We start from the raw sequence: 17,334 nt of genomic DNA, 5'->3' as shown, positions 1-17,334 counted from the left end.
ATAAAAATAAAGAGAATTCAGGGAATAAAATTATCTTTTCGATGAAATCATTTACTTAAACTGTACATTCGCATTTATAGATGCATGATAAATACAAGTCTATAGAAGAATAGAAAAGATTGAATAATAAAATGATTCGAGACTGCAAATATCAAGCGGGGTTGCGTAATAGTCATAACAATAATAATTTCTATAAACAAACTGATGGAGTTGCAGTAGGTTAATCAATGGCTGGTTGTTTCATGGCCAATCTGGAAAATACAGAACTTCAACCAACAATTGGGGGATTTCATTTGTAAAAGAGATATATGGATGATAGTTTTACTATTTGTGAGGAAGATATGAATCTCAATGAAATTTTGAATCGACTCAATAATGGTCATCACTCAATTCAATTCACATTGGAAGCAGATGCGAACGAGGAGTTTTATTTTCTTGATGTCCAGTTAACAAGGTCAGATAGTTCTATACATAGGTCTGTATATAGAAAACCGACCTGGAATGGTCAGTATATGAATTTCCATAGCTGGGTCCCATTAAATAGAATGAGAAACTTAATTGACTCTTTATCCTCAAGAATTAGGCGAATATGTTTTAATGACACAATAAATGATGAATTGCTTCAAATTCGACAGATATTCATCAGAAATGGTTATCCACTCATATTCGTCGATAGGAATTAAATACTAAGACAACATCTTGAAGAAGCACCAGCAGTTCAAAAGAAAACTCATTTTATGAATATCGGATCTAAAGGAGATACGGCTGATGAAATCTTGAATAAACGGATTTCCAAATCCTGAATTAAACCTATTCAGCTAAGCTCAGTATTGTCTTCTCAAGCCGGTCTACCATTCACGGATGTGTGAAGGATAAACTTTTGCTTTGGTCCACATCAATGTGGATCTATAAATTTACTTGCTAGTATGGGGCAGGTTACATTGGCTACACAAAGTGATCACTTTCCAAGAGCATCTCAGAACATTACCCGGTGTAGCCTTTAAAAGGAGAATGCAAAACAATTACCAGTTCAATACTGGAGTATCTAATCAACTCTGGGCACGTCACTCTGAAGGAGACTTTCTTCAAAATAATCTACACAATCAAAAGAAATGGATAGAAGGGAGGTCGAGTAAAAAAGTTATGCACTGCTGAGGAGTTGGTAATCCAACCATTCAAGCCTGAACTCTGCGTGAAAAAACGATACGTCCCTCCTTGGTTCAAATTCCCTTCTGTAGTATGTTTTGGTCTTGTTTTATTTTTAAAAAAAACTAGTATTTTGTAATTTTAAACCGTAATAAGTAATTATTATCCCTTAACAATTTTTCGTGATTAATATTCAGTTATTATTATGACCTTTATGTTTTTCATTTTCATATCTGTCAAACGGGCAATTTTGACCAGTAAATTATTTTCGTTTTTTTTTATTCTTCTCTAATCCCCTGATTATTACGCAACCTTATTTGATATTTGAAATCGGGAATCACTTTATGATAGAGTCTTTTCTTTATTTCTATAGATTATAATTACGAATGTACAGCATAAGTAAATGATTTCGTCAAAGAAAAAAAATTATATTTTCTTCGCTGAATTCTAATTAACTATACTATTTCAGATATAGATTGGTTAATATATCGATTATAGTATTATAGGAACGTTGATAATTGTTTTAAATCATGTAATAAGTACGGTTTTATTTTAACTTTCAAAAGTCAAGTCATTACACATAAGAAAAAATGAGGGTAATTATGAGAGAACATAATAATGAATCATTAATCAAAGAACTAGACACAAAAAGGTCAATAAACACAATCTATTTAATTGAACTTTTGACTGATATGCTTGTCGAAAGTTTTTACTGAATTCTGATGAATTCCATTAAATATTTATATGGTACATTTTAGTTATTTTAAATAAAAGAATAATAAACTATGTTAATTCATTATTCAAATGTGTAATGAACCATGATTAAGTTCATAAGTTTAGTAGTTATCATAGTACACTCAATATTCTATACGTGGATATTTCATCCGTTAAAAATATTAAGTTCTGGCACAGATCTGTATTGGCTCAAATTGTTACATCTCACAATATCACAAAGAAAGAAGAAATTAATAGGATGAGGAGATTATAAGATCTATTTCAGTGGCCAAGTAAACATATGAAATATAGTTTGAAAGGAATAAGTGAGACGAAAGAAAGAATAGCATGGAACAGTATTTAACTGAAGATATATAGGCAGATAGATAATGTATGCAGCTTAGTCATTGTAATCGACCTTGGATCATGTAATCCAACATCGTCAACTAAAGAAATTGATCATAGTAATTTTGTTGTTGATTTTGTTCCGTGCTCCCTACTTTTGTGTTCTTCGTAATTGAGCGTTATTATTGTTATTACATGAACCTTGTACCTGGACTGGAAACGCCTTACAGTGAACTATATAATTTTCTTCTCCGCAAAGATGATAGCTCTCATGATGTGTATCCTGGCGATAATAATTCGTTCTGTCTTAAGGACATAGTATAGAGATGATTGTCTTCAGAGATTTCGTCAGCTTCATTTACCTTCGTGTTTCCGTTGGGTGTCTTTCTTGGTTAACCTGTGGTCGAGAAACTGGTTAAACTTTTTCTTATAGATTGGTAAATAGGATCTGTGTCCATGGGCTTATTCACCATTCAGAAAAGGAATCCCTTAACACTGACCAGTTAAGAGAAAAACACCACCAACATATTGGAAAAAGAGCAGGGCATAGTCATAATGCTAGCTAACAAATGACCCATAACAATGGTTATAAGCAAAGGGGATGATATTAAGAAGATTGGGGACCTAATGAAAGGTAATGATGAGTATCGATTTTTAATAACGAATCCCACAAAAAGGTTAAACAGCTAAATAACAATACAGGATCGGTGGTGAATGAGGTTCAAGTGATCTATTCTTCTCTGACTCTACGGGAAACGGAAGCCACGTAAATTACCCCCCCTTTTACAACCAACTGTATCACTGCTGACCTACAATTTATCTGCGAAAATCTACGATGTGCTAATGCGTCTAACTGAACTATGAGATTATTCTATAAACTCTACAATACAATCCTTAGTCAAGAACAAAAACCTTCAACTAACCAACGTCGAAATCATGATCCCTTCCGACGTTACAGTTTTATTCACTTCACTATCACAGTTGCTTAGAAATGAAGAGTGAAACAGACAAAATATAGTGACCGAGTTTAATAGAAATTAATGATTTGTACAACATATTGTCGATTCAGTGGATAGATTTACAAATAGACTAAAGGAACTCTTTTGGGTTGGGTCCGAGGTGTGAGTAATACATATCTCGACCAAAAAAATTTATGAAGGTTTATAAACTTGTCAATCGATTTATAATCTTAACTTAATACCATATCACTACATCACCATTATTCAGTTAATGTTTCCAGCATACGTAAACAAAGGCTAGGAGATACCAAAGATCAAATGCCTATCACTTACAAAAGTCTTCTGGATTCATTGGGGTACAACTCATAATCATAAACGTTAGAGAACTAGCTTTACCAACTAAATGATCAGGTCCGATCAAGGTCGAAGATAAACGTTACCGATGAGTGCCATTAAGCACTGGAATGAATCTCATGGATATGTAAAATAGTTTTGTTTCATTGAAAATAATAATCAGTCAGTTGGTCGCTAGATCTGTGTTAATTATATTTATTTACACTTATTAGTATTTAAATATTTGGTCATTCTAATTTATTATTACTTGGATGCTTCCCGAGTAAAATAAGACTGATACCTTCACCGGGCGCTCAGGGAATAGTGGGGCTGTATCTCATGAACTAACATGAGTGGTCGGGAGAGATCAGCCTAAACCACTACTATGCAGTACTTTTGAACTACCCAATGTTATAATCATACGGAAAACACGAGAGCGTTTATGGATTCATGTGTATTTTATATGATGGATATATTGATAAAACTTGTGCATTCCAGGAGTATACGTAATGTATATTTGCAAAAAAATAGAGAGGGGGGATCATTTATGTTATGGGTATGAAAAGAAATCCATAGGTTTTGAACTTAATTATTTTGTGTGCATGTAGCGTGTACTTGACGAAAAATGCTGGTTTAGTTTCTAAAAAGGGAGTGGAGACCACTTTATTCACTTAATTATAGCATTTATGTTGATGTGTATACTACGGAATGTATGGGTCTCAAGCATATGTATTTCTCATAACCATATGGTATATACTTTTCAAAAGAGTGGCATCCATTTTGTCCTCTCAAACTGTAGCAAACACTTTTTAAGAGTGAGTCGATAATATATACCATCCGAAATACAGCATTTATGGTTATGTGTCTGCTATGAAATGTATGAGTCTCAAAATTGTGACTCTCCTAGTCTGTATTTAATGTACACTTACCAAAAAAGTGTAATGTCCATCTGGCTCTCAAAACAGTGGCAAATCTACACACAGTGTCACTTGGGGTTTCAATATAGAATAGTTCTCTATAGAAAATACATATTTTGCCCCGGATATGTGTGACACTCGAGTAAATAAGACACGGTTCAGATAAGCCAATCGGCACTTGCAGAAGGCTGGAACGAGAAACTAACATTAAAATATTAGGTAATATATTCTAAGGATCTTAAAATTTATTATTAAAATGCAAAAATTGTGGTCATTGGTCTAACAAACATAGTCGAAGCGTTTGAATAAACAGTTTACATACCTAAAGAAGTATCCAAATTAAATCCACAATAACAAAATGGTTTATTAGCTCCAAGAGGTTTAACTATATAGGGGACAGGATAAACTGCAGTCGAATTGGTAGTATTAGTAGTACTGGTGGTAGTAGTAGTAACAGTAGCTGTTGTCGACATTGTATCACACTGAGCAATATCTTCAAACCTATCAACACAACTCGCAGACGGATCAAAATAAACAACTCCAATTACTCTAGATTGATTTGCTGAGAATTGAATTGGTTGAAATAAATAAGGTGAATTTGTGTCATTGCTAGTCTTGTTTCGTTTAATTTTATAAAATTGGATATCAAATGAAATCTCATTGTCAAAATTATCTGAAGACATGATAGCACGATGTAATTTTATGTCAGTAATATTGATCTCTGTAGGATACGCATTCTGGACAGTTATTTTATGCATGATAATTTTTCCCTAGTAGAAACAGAAAGGGAAACAAAAACGAACAAACAAAATCAGAATGATTGAGTGGATTTTGTAAAGGTTGGATTAATTTCAAGGTGGTATTCATTGTAGGTTGTCTTAAAGTGAGGTATTATTGAAAAAACAGAGAGCGCTAGACAGCTACTGGGTTCAAGTATGAGACTCCTCAGAAATGTGGACCTAAGATCACGCCAGGGAAACAGATGATCAGTGTTTCTTGATTTTAAGTGTTGCCAACTGAGGTGACAAATACCACCCCCAGACGAAACTAGTGCCAAACAGATTATGATGTGTTGAAAGAAAAAAGTCCCCAAAACATAGGGATGAGTAGTATTAGATTAAAATCTTAAGCGATCCACCAGCTGGCTACTATCAAATGGCATAGGTTCATTTGTGTCTGTAAATGGATGATTTTGTATGAATATATGAAGAAGTAAAGGAGTATTTGAATAGATGGTTACGGTAAATGAGTAACCCAGTAAATAGTGTTACAATAGCTGAAGAAATAAATGTTTAGTACAAGTTATAATGGGGATATTGAGACTGGTAATGAAGCACATTTCTCCCAGAAATCCCAAGCAGGTAAAATATTCTGTGTAGAATGCGTTGTCAGTTATTGTTATCACAAGATGAGATGGGTTTTATTATTGACAATAAGCAAGTTTAAAACATCAGAATTCAATTCATTTCAGTGTTGAGTTGCTGATACAAGAGTCTTTTACGGAGAAAAACATATGTCTTTTATGGTACAGTGTTCTATGTACTCATGAGGTTGTGATAGTATTGGTTCGTATAAAGTTTATTATTATTTCTTTTTTACTGATAAAAATTGAGGTTAATGTTATGCTAGATTAAACTGCACAAATTGTATCAAGAACAGTTTAATCTCGAGTAATTGTTACTGATTAGTTTGTAAATGAGTAAGTTCAATGGGATTAAACATGAGAATTTCATTTGAACGATAGTGTTTATCAAAGATGAGGAATCTGTATCTCATATTAATCTCCCTTTCAAATATAGATTTAACTTGTGTCGGATTTTTAGTCTTCAAACAGTGAATGTTACTATCAGACTGACTATTATATCAAATTTCATCATGTATTATGATTCTAAATTTCGGCCAACTTTAAAAAATTTAAGGTTAAACAAACAATTTCTATCCGGCTAGTAACTCTTTCTTATGGATAAGACAAATTAATCTTAAATTTTATACGACAGACAGTTTTTTTCCTCATACTCATTATATATTCGACCATTATAGTCAGTAAAGTGTTATGCCCAATAGTGTCAAGCGACCATTCAGTGTCATTTCGGCGTCCGATTACATACATATCTTAGTTACTAATGTCTATCTACTTATAAGTAGTTAATCATCTTTTTATTGCATTTCAAAAGCTAATTGTAAATGAACAGGTATTAATTAAATCATCAACGTTGAATGAATAAATGACTAGTCAATGGATAAAATATCACAAGGCATATAAATAATGATGCTTATTATACATAATAAAAGTGCTTACAGGAAATAAACTATTTACAATCAGTGGATTGGGTATCACATTAATAAGGCCACGTGTTACAAAATATTCAAATTGTTGTTCTATTACCTGAAAATCAAGTTTGTAAAAAAAGGAAGTAATTAAAGAGAGAATAGTCAGTAAACGAAATATATTGTCAAATAAAATTATATTATAAGGAAATAATATATACTTATATACAATTCTACCAGAAGATTGATTCAATGAGTTAAAACAGGACTAAACTACTGTAGAATGTGTATTATTAAATAGTGTTTTGTTAGGTGATTGAAGGTATCCAGTAGGAATGTCATCACATTGAGCTACTTAGAAAAGTGAATACATTGAAAATTGATCGACAGAATATGATCGGCATCAAAGACCAGATAAATATAACATTGATAACTATTCAGTGGTCAATCACCCCCAAATGCCCTGATACGGCCGAGAGTGGGGAGAGTCTGCTCTCCCTCTCAAAATGCTCTCATATGGCCACGCGAATATATAGCCTCTGACAGGGAAGTCCTACTCACTGCCTTCTCGTGGTGGGGGTGTTGTTCACGAAAGTGAGAGGACGAAAAGCGAATGTCCGGCGCTTTAACCGGGTTGGTGGATGTGGAGTGTCCACCTAGGGGAGTTGGAAAACCCTGATTCCAAACCAATGGTGCACATGGGCTCCAGTATCCTGAAGGAACGAATGGCGTATGAACCAACTGTTGGTCACCGGCTACCATGGGACTGCATCTCCTTACGATGCTCCACTGCCTTGTGGACTAGACCTTTAGGTCAAAGGCTCCGGGTGTGGCCCCCTAAGAAAACCACCTGCTTCAGTCTGGGCACCTGGGCAGTATCACAGCCCTCACACAAATCGAATGAGATTTGTGAGGCGCATATTTATCTGGTGCTTCCTTGTACCAATATTTATGTGTTTAAATAAATAAATAAAACAGTGGTCAATCAACCAATCAATAAAAAAAGGTATTCTCCAAAACTGTTGATCTTTATGGCAGTGTATAATCGACAATAGTAGGACACAATTATGATTTAACCATGAACAATATTGAAAGAATTGTAGTCTTAGAAAAATTAACAACACTTAAAAAATAATTAATACTCATCAAATAAGAAAGCGGTATTTTACACCATACAGTGGTATAATAGAAAGCATTTTGGGAAGTGGAGTAATAAATACCAGTTTCAAGTCTTATCAAAAGTGCCAATACTTAATGTGATGTAGATATTTTTAAATGATGTATTCCTAATAGGAAAGAATGGACATTGCAGATTACATCGCTTATTCATTGATAAAAATGGATATGCAGGTAAGAAGACGGACAGTCGATGAATAAATATAGTTAAAATATACAACAATACTGAAAAAAACTGAATTAACGGTCTTAGTGTTTCAGTGAAAATGTTTAATTCAACATCAACTATAATGAACAAGAACAAATGCGAGAACAACGAAACCTCAGTAAAAACTGAGAACTATGCAGTAAATACTTCATCTGCAAAATGTCAATCAGTTGTCTCAGACTTGATTATTTCTTCGTTTCTACATCAATCATTCTGTTCTCGTTCTCTTTTTTCTTCGTTCTTTTTAACCTTCTGCCGTCAGATATTTCACCTGCGATCGATTATACATACTACTTATATTTATCGACATCAGTAGTACACACCACACAACTAGTGATCACCAAATAAATAAATTTTCTTTGATGAAAGAAGGTTTTAAATTGATGAGAGAGTCATTTCTCCTTATGAAAGAGTGAAAGCAAGTTTGGGCAAACGTTAAAAGTAACAAGATCTTTATTTGTTCTGACGTAATCTGTGTTAGGAACGAAAATTGAAAGAAATTAATTTTCTTGTCCTGTTTGGAAAAAAACACTCTCAAACTAATAATTTTGTTAGTGATACACTCGATAATAAACACTCGTGTACCTTAAAAACGCATTGAAATAAAGAAATATGAATATATGTATAGAAAGGCTTATAAGCGAGATAAGTTTGTTTACGTCTGAATGAATTTTAGTATGCCAAAAATGTAATGAGTGATGAATATAAAATCATGGAATGTACAACATTATCAAGGTCAATCTCTCAAGGTCAAACCAATCGATTAATTTTGTGTAAACGCTGTAAAAAGACAACACAGACAATGAATTATGCGATAAATTAACTCTTTTTTTTAGAAAGAAGCTTTATTATGTGCTGAGAATTCTATGTTGTACTGGAAATATAATAGTGAATAAAGCTAACAAGAATAATGACTTTGTTGAGAATAATTCTAAACAGGAAATACCGAACATTTTGACAAATTCCAATTTTATTCATCTACTAATATTAATAAAGTTCGCTTTGTTCTATTATAGTCTTTTATGTGTTATCCAACTAACGTTATAGATAAGAAGTAATTTCTATCACAACAGTTGATAGTTTTCAATTATAATATAAGTAAAATACTTGAATATATACTGCGGTTAAATGAGAGGACTAACAATGAAATGCAAGAAGACAATGGGAACACATAATATATACTCAGCATAGTCTATTTGTTTATTACGCGGAATGCATGTACGGGCACATAAACCCATATATATATATATATATATATTGGTTGAAGCAGTTTTAGATGTCAAGGTTGTTTAGCAACGCAGCTCAACTTTACCATAACTTTCTTTTTTTTGGGACGGGGTAGTCGTTATTACATTGTAAAAAAACGAAGAGAAAAATAATATTCTAATGTATCATCTGCATGAGTTCACTAAAATAAACATTTTAGATAAAAAAGAAATAAAGAACTCAAAATATAAAAATCACAGTGTAATTATAAGTATAGGGCTGTGAAGATCGTTGAGTTCAATGTTAGGTCAACATTGCAAACCTGTAAGCACTGGACAACCGTTTTGTCGTAACATGAGACTCCTTAGCACTACACATGCACGACTTGAACTAAGGATCTACTATCTCCAGACTAATTAACAGCTTCTTTCATCCGATTGTTTATTTAAACAAGATAGTAATATTTAGCTAGTAATGCGATCAATGTGATCAGGGAATGTGTACAGATAATTTGGAAGCTTAATGAGTAAATTGATAGAACCAATATAAATAAACTTATTTGATTTATTCTAAAAATTGTCGAATTAACCTTATTTTTATCACTAAATTCTTAGTATCACCCTAGATAAGATGACAGATAGTCTATTTCATCATTATTTAAATAGTTTGATATTGATAATATTTTATGGAAATTACTGAATTTCTATCGATTATGATCAACTCATTGAAACTTAATTAAATATTATGAATAAATTTAGATTGTAGAAAGTTTTAAACTTGAGTGGATAACGCGATGGCGTTTGAAGAGAAAGGTACTGGGTTCGAGTCCCAGAGTGAACATCAACTCTGAGATGCAGGTACATCCAGCTGACGAGTCCCAAGTAGGACGAAACGCGTGTCCTGGATTTCACTGCTAGCCACTATCCATCTTTGCTTATAATCACTTTTATTTTTCAATTAGTTGTTTTTTTTTAAACTTGTTTAATTCATTGGCTGATTGTTTGTTTATCGAATTAACACATTTTTTGTTAGAATATACCGGTGAAAATACAAGTTTTTTTTCAAAATTTATCAAGGTGTAATTCATGGTTTAATCCTTTCAGTTGTTTTTCTTAAATAACAAAATTGAGGTTATTTTTTGTGTAGAAGTTGAGAAAAAGATTTATTCGCATTAGGTAAGAAGTATTTCAGCGGAGTTTGTATTTGGTTAGCTGAATTGTTTCTGTTCATTTATGTAACTTTTCATTATCATTATTAACAGTAAAAATGTTGGAAATTAAAAAAAAAGAAACAATAAAATAATGTTAGTGAAAAAAAGTTTGTACAAATAAACTATATTACTTAAAAGAATGCAATATTCCTTGAGAGATTTCAGAGGAAAAAGACACATTTATATATACATATGTTCACATTAAATAAAAGTGTAATAGAGAAGTAATAAATATGAAAATGATGAATGGAAAGGGAAAAAAACTTACTGTATATTTTGTTTTAATTTGTATAAATCCTTTAATATGTTGAGCAACATTTTCATTACCCCATGAAAATGGGATATTAACTTCTGATAATGATTGGATTTCAGTCTGAGTGAAAATAAAAACTGATTTAATAATTATAACAATATAAAAAGGTTTAAGAAAACTACATATAAATTTCTACACTGTGTTTTCTTATCGATTTGTTTAGTATAATTATTTCGATTTTGATCTACTTATGAACTTGGAAGATAGATTTGCAAGCCGACCAATTTACAACTTTTAGATATGAACAAAAGGAACATTAACAACATGATAACTAGACATTTACAGGATCAGTTGAAGCGACTGACTGACCAATTAATTTATATCATCTAACAGCTACGAAACCTACATCACTTATTCATGTGGGATTTTCCAAAACTCCATGTACTGAATACCTCACTCACTGTTTAGATTGTTCCTATGATATTGTCCTTACCATACAATGTAAAAAACAGGATCTAATTATACTGTTATTAGGCAAACAAAAAAGTGTTATCATAATTGAGATGAGTCACAGATAGCAGTGGACCCTGTAAGAAGTCCATAATGAGACATAATAAACAGACTGAAATTTCTAGAAATTCATCAATCATAAAAGAACTCAGTATATGATATTTGATATATTGAACAACATGGAAGTCTTCTAGTAGCTAGATTGATTACATTCACCTTACAATACCACAAATTTATCAATTCAGTGAGATTGATTACATTAGAAGTGAGAGAAAGAATTTCCCAGTATGTACCGAAACATATCTTTGAAAGAGAACTAAGTTTTTATCAATATGACTGAAGAACATTTTATGAACACGTGATGTTCAACCGATATCTTTCGATCATTCGATATATAAGGAAAACAAAACTGAGTCTAATGATTCTGACCCTCATTTTAGAAGAATTCGTAATTAAGTATTCACAGAATAAAGTATGTAAGTAGAAACATAGCGTGATTTAATTAGTCGTCACCATGGCGACAATACATATAAATTTAATTCAAATGTACTGTGTGTTGTTAAGACTTTATAGTCTGCTAAATGAATCATTCTCAACTTAATTATTTATCAATTATTTTATGTGTTTGAAATAATTACTGATTTGACTAATAATTTCTAATAGTCATTTACCATTATTTTAACAACGATACTGTGGCGCTTTTCCGTTTTTAATAATTACTTCGTTGGTTTTGTAAGAATTTATATAATTTGAAAATCATAAGCTAGTCAATCAATGATAACCGAATGACACTATGCTACAAATGTCAGTCAACCCAAATTACTATGTCAACTCAGCACAAACAAATAACTTTAAAAAGATAAATGACCCAGGAGCCGAGAAAAGCAATACTAATGAGAAATACTAAACATTGAAAATATGATTCAAGAAGAAATAATGGAAAGGTATGTATATGAAGGAACAATATAATTCGACAATTACAAGATGTAAAATTAGTGTTTCTGTGTCATTTTGACAGATTCTGAACTATATCATCCAACGTCTGCAACCACTAATCATGGCTATTGTGTAACCCCAACCAGGTGGTCTGAAATCAGCAACACAGCACAAACCAGCAGCCAATAACCTTAAAGACTGATACCACGTCTTGATTTGCCCAACTCTAGATTTTTAATTCATAAACTAATTTCATCATGAAATGATATCAGCTGAAGAACTACTGAAAACTAGAGAGCATTGGGCAGCTGTTTTATTCTAGCTTAAGACTTTTCAATAGAGCATATTCATAACCTCACTATAAAGAGGATGAAGCCAGGGATTTCGAGTTCAGAAATAAACACGATACCATCGAATTGAAGTCAAGCAGTATCCCTCATATTACCTCCAGTCAATTTATGATTTCAGGAAACCACTGTTCAACTTCATCAATATGAGTTACTAGCTCATTTCCAACATGTTTCCCGACCGTTGCTGCTACCTTGACGTGGTGGTCGGGCTTGCCTATCGTGATGAAGCAATCGAGCTATGCTGGCTGGAACAATCGTTCCTCGAGGTCCTACCATGCCAGACAGGTCGGTTGAAGAGCGGTAAGACTAAAAGCAGCAAACCCAAGGTCTGAAGGCGAAGTCGTACTGCTGACTGTACAGAGGTGTGAGGGCAGTGAGGTGTTTCCTTCAGACAACCAGCATGACAGCGATGCTGCCTTCCCACAAGGAGGGGTGGGGTTAGAAAAGGTCGACCCTAAAAATGCACACCTCGCCTTATCCCACGGATTCCCGTCTCCGGCGGTAAGGTCCTTTGAAGAACGGAGCTAACACAAAAACTACGCACAAAAAGGTCGTGTGTGACCGACCTCAAGCAGTTGTCCCTTGGGCACTGCGGTCACGCTCTCAGGTCATTAAGACCACTTCTAACCCAATTTCCTTTTCAGGTACCCCTAGAAGAACCCTTCCACGGTGTGGGCAACCGGGAAGTGATAACTGCCCTCATACCTCTAACAGCACTCAAGACCACTGTATTCATAATCAATCTCCTTCTTCAATTCCTACTATTCCTTCTACCTTGACTTTCAACACTAAACTTCCTGTTCCGGTTTCCTCCTCAAGTGTCATCATGGCCAACGATTCTAGTGCGCGAAACGCTGTCCCAGGTCTACTAAAACCTCGCTCCAAACTACACATTGGAGCCTTCAACGTACGTACTTTAAGTCAAATCGGTCAACAGGCCTCCTTAGCTAAAACCCTAGAATCTCATGCCATTGATGTATGCTGTGTCTCCGAAACACGCATACAGAATCCCAGTGTGGTCATTCACTTGACCTCACCTCGCCAAAATGGACAGCCAACGAAATATACCCTCCGTGTATCTGGCGACCCGTTGGCTAGTTCTCGCGGACTTGCAGGTGTAGGCATAGCATTAAGTACAAGGGCAGAACAGGCACTACTAGAATGGATCCCCGTTGACAGTCGCCTGTGTGCTGTCCGGCTAAATGGCTCCGTAAGAACTCGGAAGGATAGGGACACACGTTGTTGCCTTTTCGTCGTTTCTGCCTACGCTCCCACTGACTGCAGCCATGATGAAATGAAAGATGACTTTTACAGAAAGCTCTCTGAGCTTCTTCAGAAAGCTAAGCGCTCAGACATAGTAGTCGTAGCGGGTGACTTTAATGCCCAGGTAGGCAGCTTAAATCAAACAGAAAGACATTTAGGTGGGTGTTTTAGTATTCCGGCTCAACGAACCGATAATGGTGATCGTCTGCTGCAACTATGCTCAGACAATCGTTTATTTTTAGCAGACATTAACTTTAAACATAAGGAGAGACATCGTCTAACATGGCGACCACCTGCACCAAACCAACGATGGACTCAAATAGACCATATTGTCATCAGTCATCGTTGGAGAGGCTCAATAGAAGATTGTCGCTCGTATTGGAATACTTGTTTAGACTCTGATCACGCTTTAATACGAGCGCGCATTTGTCTGCGCCTCAATGGACGCAGGAAAAGTACACTAAGAAGACCTATTAGGATTGAACTGGAGGACGAAAAAGCCAAATGCGAATTCCAGAAACAACTGAGTTCACATCTAGGCAGTTCTGTAAACGAGACTGACCCAGATGCTGCTTGGAAAGACATACGAACAGCTGTGGAAACAGCAGTCACATCTATTAGTTATTGAAACCATAGGGCTCCAAAAAACCAGTGGATTTCTTCTAAGTTTATTTCACTGATGGATTCGCGTAAACTCATCCCATCAGGCTCTGAACACGACGAAGAGCGTAAACAAATTAGATCTAGGTTAACTAAAAGCCTAAGGAACGATCGTGAGCAGTGGTGGGCAACGAAAGCAAAAGAGATGGAAAAGGCAGCGGCTGTAGGCAACACCAGGCAACTATTCAGACTAATAAAAGAAACCGGAATTAAGAAGTCAAGTGTAAGTGAGACAATCTCGGAAAAAGACGGAACCCTTATCTGCTCTCAGCCCAGCCGCTTAGAACGATGGGCGGAACACTTTAAGGAGCAGTTTAGCTGGCCTTCAGCTACTGCACAACTACCCACTATTCCTAGAAAACCTGAATGGAACATTGAAGTAGGCCCCCCGACCCTACTTGAAGTTCAAAAGGCTATAGGTAATCTGAAACGAGGAAAAGCAGCTGGTCCTGATGGATTGACTCCAGAGGTCTCTAAATATGGTGGTCCAATTTTAGCGATTAGGTTGACTAATATTCTGGCTAAAATCTGGGAGACGGATGTAATCCCATCCGACTGGTCACAATCACTGATTGTCCCAATATATAAAAAGGGGTCCAAATCATCCTGCGATAACCATAGAGGGATTAGTCTGACTAACATAGTATCTAAAATACTAGCCTCAATAATTATCGGGCGCCTAACTAAGACTCGTGAACTGCAAACACGAGAAAATCAGGCTGGCTTCAGACCTGGTCGTGGCTGTATCGACTACATATTCACTATTCGCCAGGTCTTAGAGCACAGACATGTTTATCGGCGTCCGACAATGATAGTTTTTCTTGACTTAAAAGCAGCATTTGACTCTGTAGACCGAGAGGTTCTGTGGTAGTATCTGTCATTGAAAGGTGTACCTGAGAAGCACATAAACCTTGTGAAGGCTCTTTACTCGAACACTACCAGTCGAGTGAGAGCTTATGGAGAACTGTCATATGATTTTACAGCCTCAAGTGGTGTCCGACAAGGCTGTCCACTATCCCCATTTTTGTTTAACTTCATTATAGACCTGTTGCTGCAAATAACACTATCGTCGACTGAATTTTCAGGAATTGATCTTCTACAAGGAGGTTCACTTATCGACTTAGAATACGCAGATGACATAGTCCTGTTTGGTGAAGACATTGACAAAATGCAGAGTCTTCTGTTGTAACTGAGTAATAATGCCAGGATGTTTGGGATGCGTTTCTCCCCATCCAAATGTAAATTGTTACTCCAGGACTGGCCTGCGTCAACACCCGAACTAAGGATAGGGAGCGAAGTAGTCGAACGCGTCGACAACTTCACTTATCTTGGAAGTCTGATCAGCCCTAATGGGTTGGTGTCTGACGAAATCTCTGCATGGATTCAAAAAGCTCGTTTGGCTTTTGCCAACTTACGTCACCTATGGCGAAGACGAGATATCCGTCTATCAATTAAGGGACGAGTATACTGCGCAGCAGTTCGCTCTGTTCTACTTTACGGCTGCGAAACATGGCCATTAAGAGTAGAAGATACTCGTAGGTTACTAGTATTTGACCACAGATGCCTTAGAAATATTGCTCGCACCTGCTGGGATAACCGGGTAAGTAATAGTGAGGTTAGATGCAGGGTATTAGGGAATGATGGTAAATCAGTTGATGAGGTGATGAATCTTCATCGACTGAGATGGTTGGGCCATGTGTTACGTATGCCTGAACACCGATTACCACGACGCGCTATGCTGACTAGTGTAGGGGATGGTTGGAAAAGAGTTAGAGGCGGCCAAACCAAAACGTGGCATCAGTGCTTGAAGTCACTAACTTCTAGCCTGAGCCATGTTGGTAGATGCAGACTACCTGGTTGGGGTCTGTGTGATCATCGTAACCAATGGTTGGAGACTGTGTGTGACATGGCTCAGAATCGATCACAATGGTGTAGGTGTATACACTCTTTATCTTCCCTTAAACCTTGAGATTAAAATTGCTTCATATCTCTCTTCCTTCCTGTACTATATCCTTATATACAACCTTTCTTTATATACTACCATCACTAAATTAATTACTTCTATGAATCCGGTGTTGATCTTGTTGTGCTAACGAGGTATGGCAACTTGGACCGATGCATATATGTGCCTGGTCCTACGTTGTCGCTGACTGACTGACTAACTTCCAACATGTTTAGTTCCATAGATATATTAGCTTCAAACATAAAAGTTCTAGATCCAAAACTAATGAGTGTGCATTGATTAAAATATTTAAATTATGGTAAAACAGCCATTAATTATACTTGAATATATTTTTCAATCACTTCTCCAGCTTATGACAACTATTCTGATTATATTATTCTGCAATCGATTGATTCTCTTACCGGAAATTAATTCATGTTTCCAATACACAAAAATGTATGTTTTACATTCATGACTAGCAAATTTATTCTTAACAAAATCATTCAAAGTTTTGTAGATATAATATATATTTAACATGAAACAATATTGAAAATTCATTTAAAATGTGAGTCAATTGAAGCTAGACCACCATCGAAAACCTGGAAGTACTGGAAGACCGTTTCGTCCTATTATGGGACTCCTCAGCAGTGCGCATCCACGATCCCGCCTCGCGAGATTCGAACCCAGGGACCTACCAGTCTCGAGCCAGAGCTCGTAACCGATAGACCACTGAGCCGGCATCCAACGGTGTCGATGTCTAACTTCAACCGATCCACGAATTATGAGCGACTATCCACCAATTGCCTTCAGTGAGTTGTTATCTCACAACAGACGTGGTTGAACTCCACTGGTCACTGCTTCCCACTAGAACTCCAGGACATGTATCTTGAAGTCAGTCACTAGTGAGCATATGATTATAATCAGAAGGGGATTTGTGG

At 35.5% G+C, this 17,334-nt stretch overlaps 1 protein-coding gene across 2 annotated transcripts in view; it reads right to left on the bottom strand.

Moving 5' to 3' along the window:
* The window catches only part of Smp_136380.1 (hypothetical protein), a gene marked incomplete at both ends in the record, with an annotated part of 86,165 nt that overhangs the window by 32,590 nt on the left and 36,241 nt on the right, over positions 1 to 17,334 (bottom strand). For both annotated transcript variants that reach the window (XM_018799295.1, XM_018799296.1), the window contains 3 exons: positions 4,929 to 5,184; positions 6,714 to 6,800; positions 10,751 to 10,855. In XM_018799295.1, the coding sequence (XP_018651099.1) occupies positions 4,929 to 5,184; positions 6,714 to 6,800; positions 10,751 to 10,855 (448 nt within the window). The remainder of the gene's footprint in view (positions 1 to 4,928; positions 5,185 to 6,713; positions 6,801 to 10,750; positions 10,856 to 17,334) is intronic.

This window comes from Schistosoma mansoni, chromosome 3, assembly GCF_000237925.1.
Source record: "Schistosoma mansoni strain Puerto Rico chromosome 3, complete genome".
Classification (NCBI taxonomy): domain Eukaryota; kingdom Metazoa; phylum Platyhelminthes; class Trematoda; order Strigeidida; family Schistosomatidae; genus Schistosoma; species Schistosoma mansoni.
Note: the sequence above shows the minus strand (reverse complement) of the source record. Positions and strands in the feature narration are given on the sequence as shown.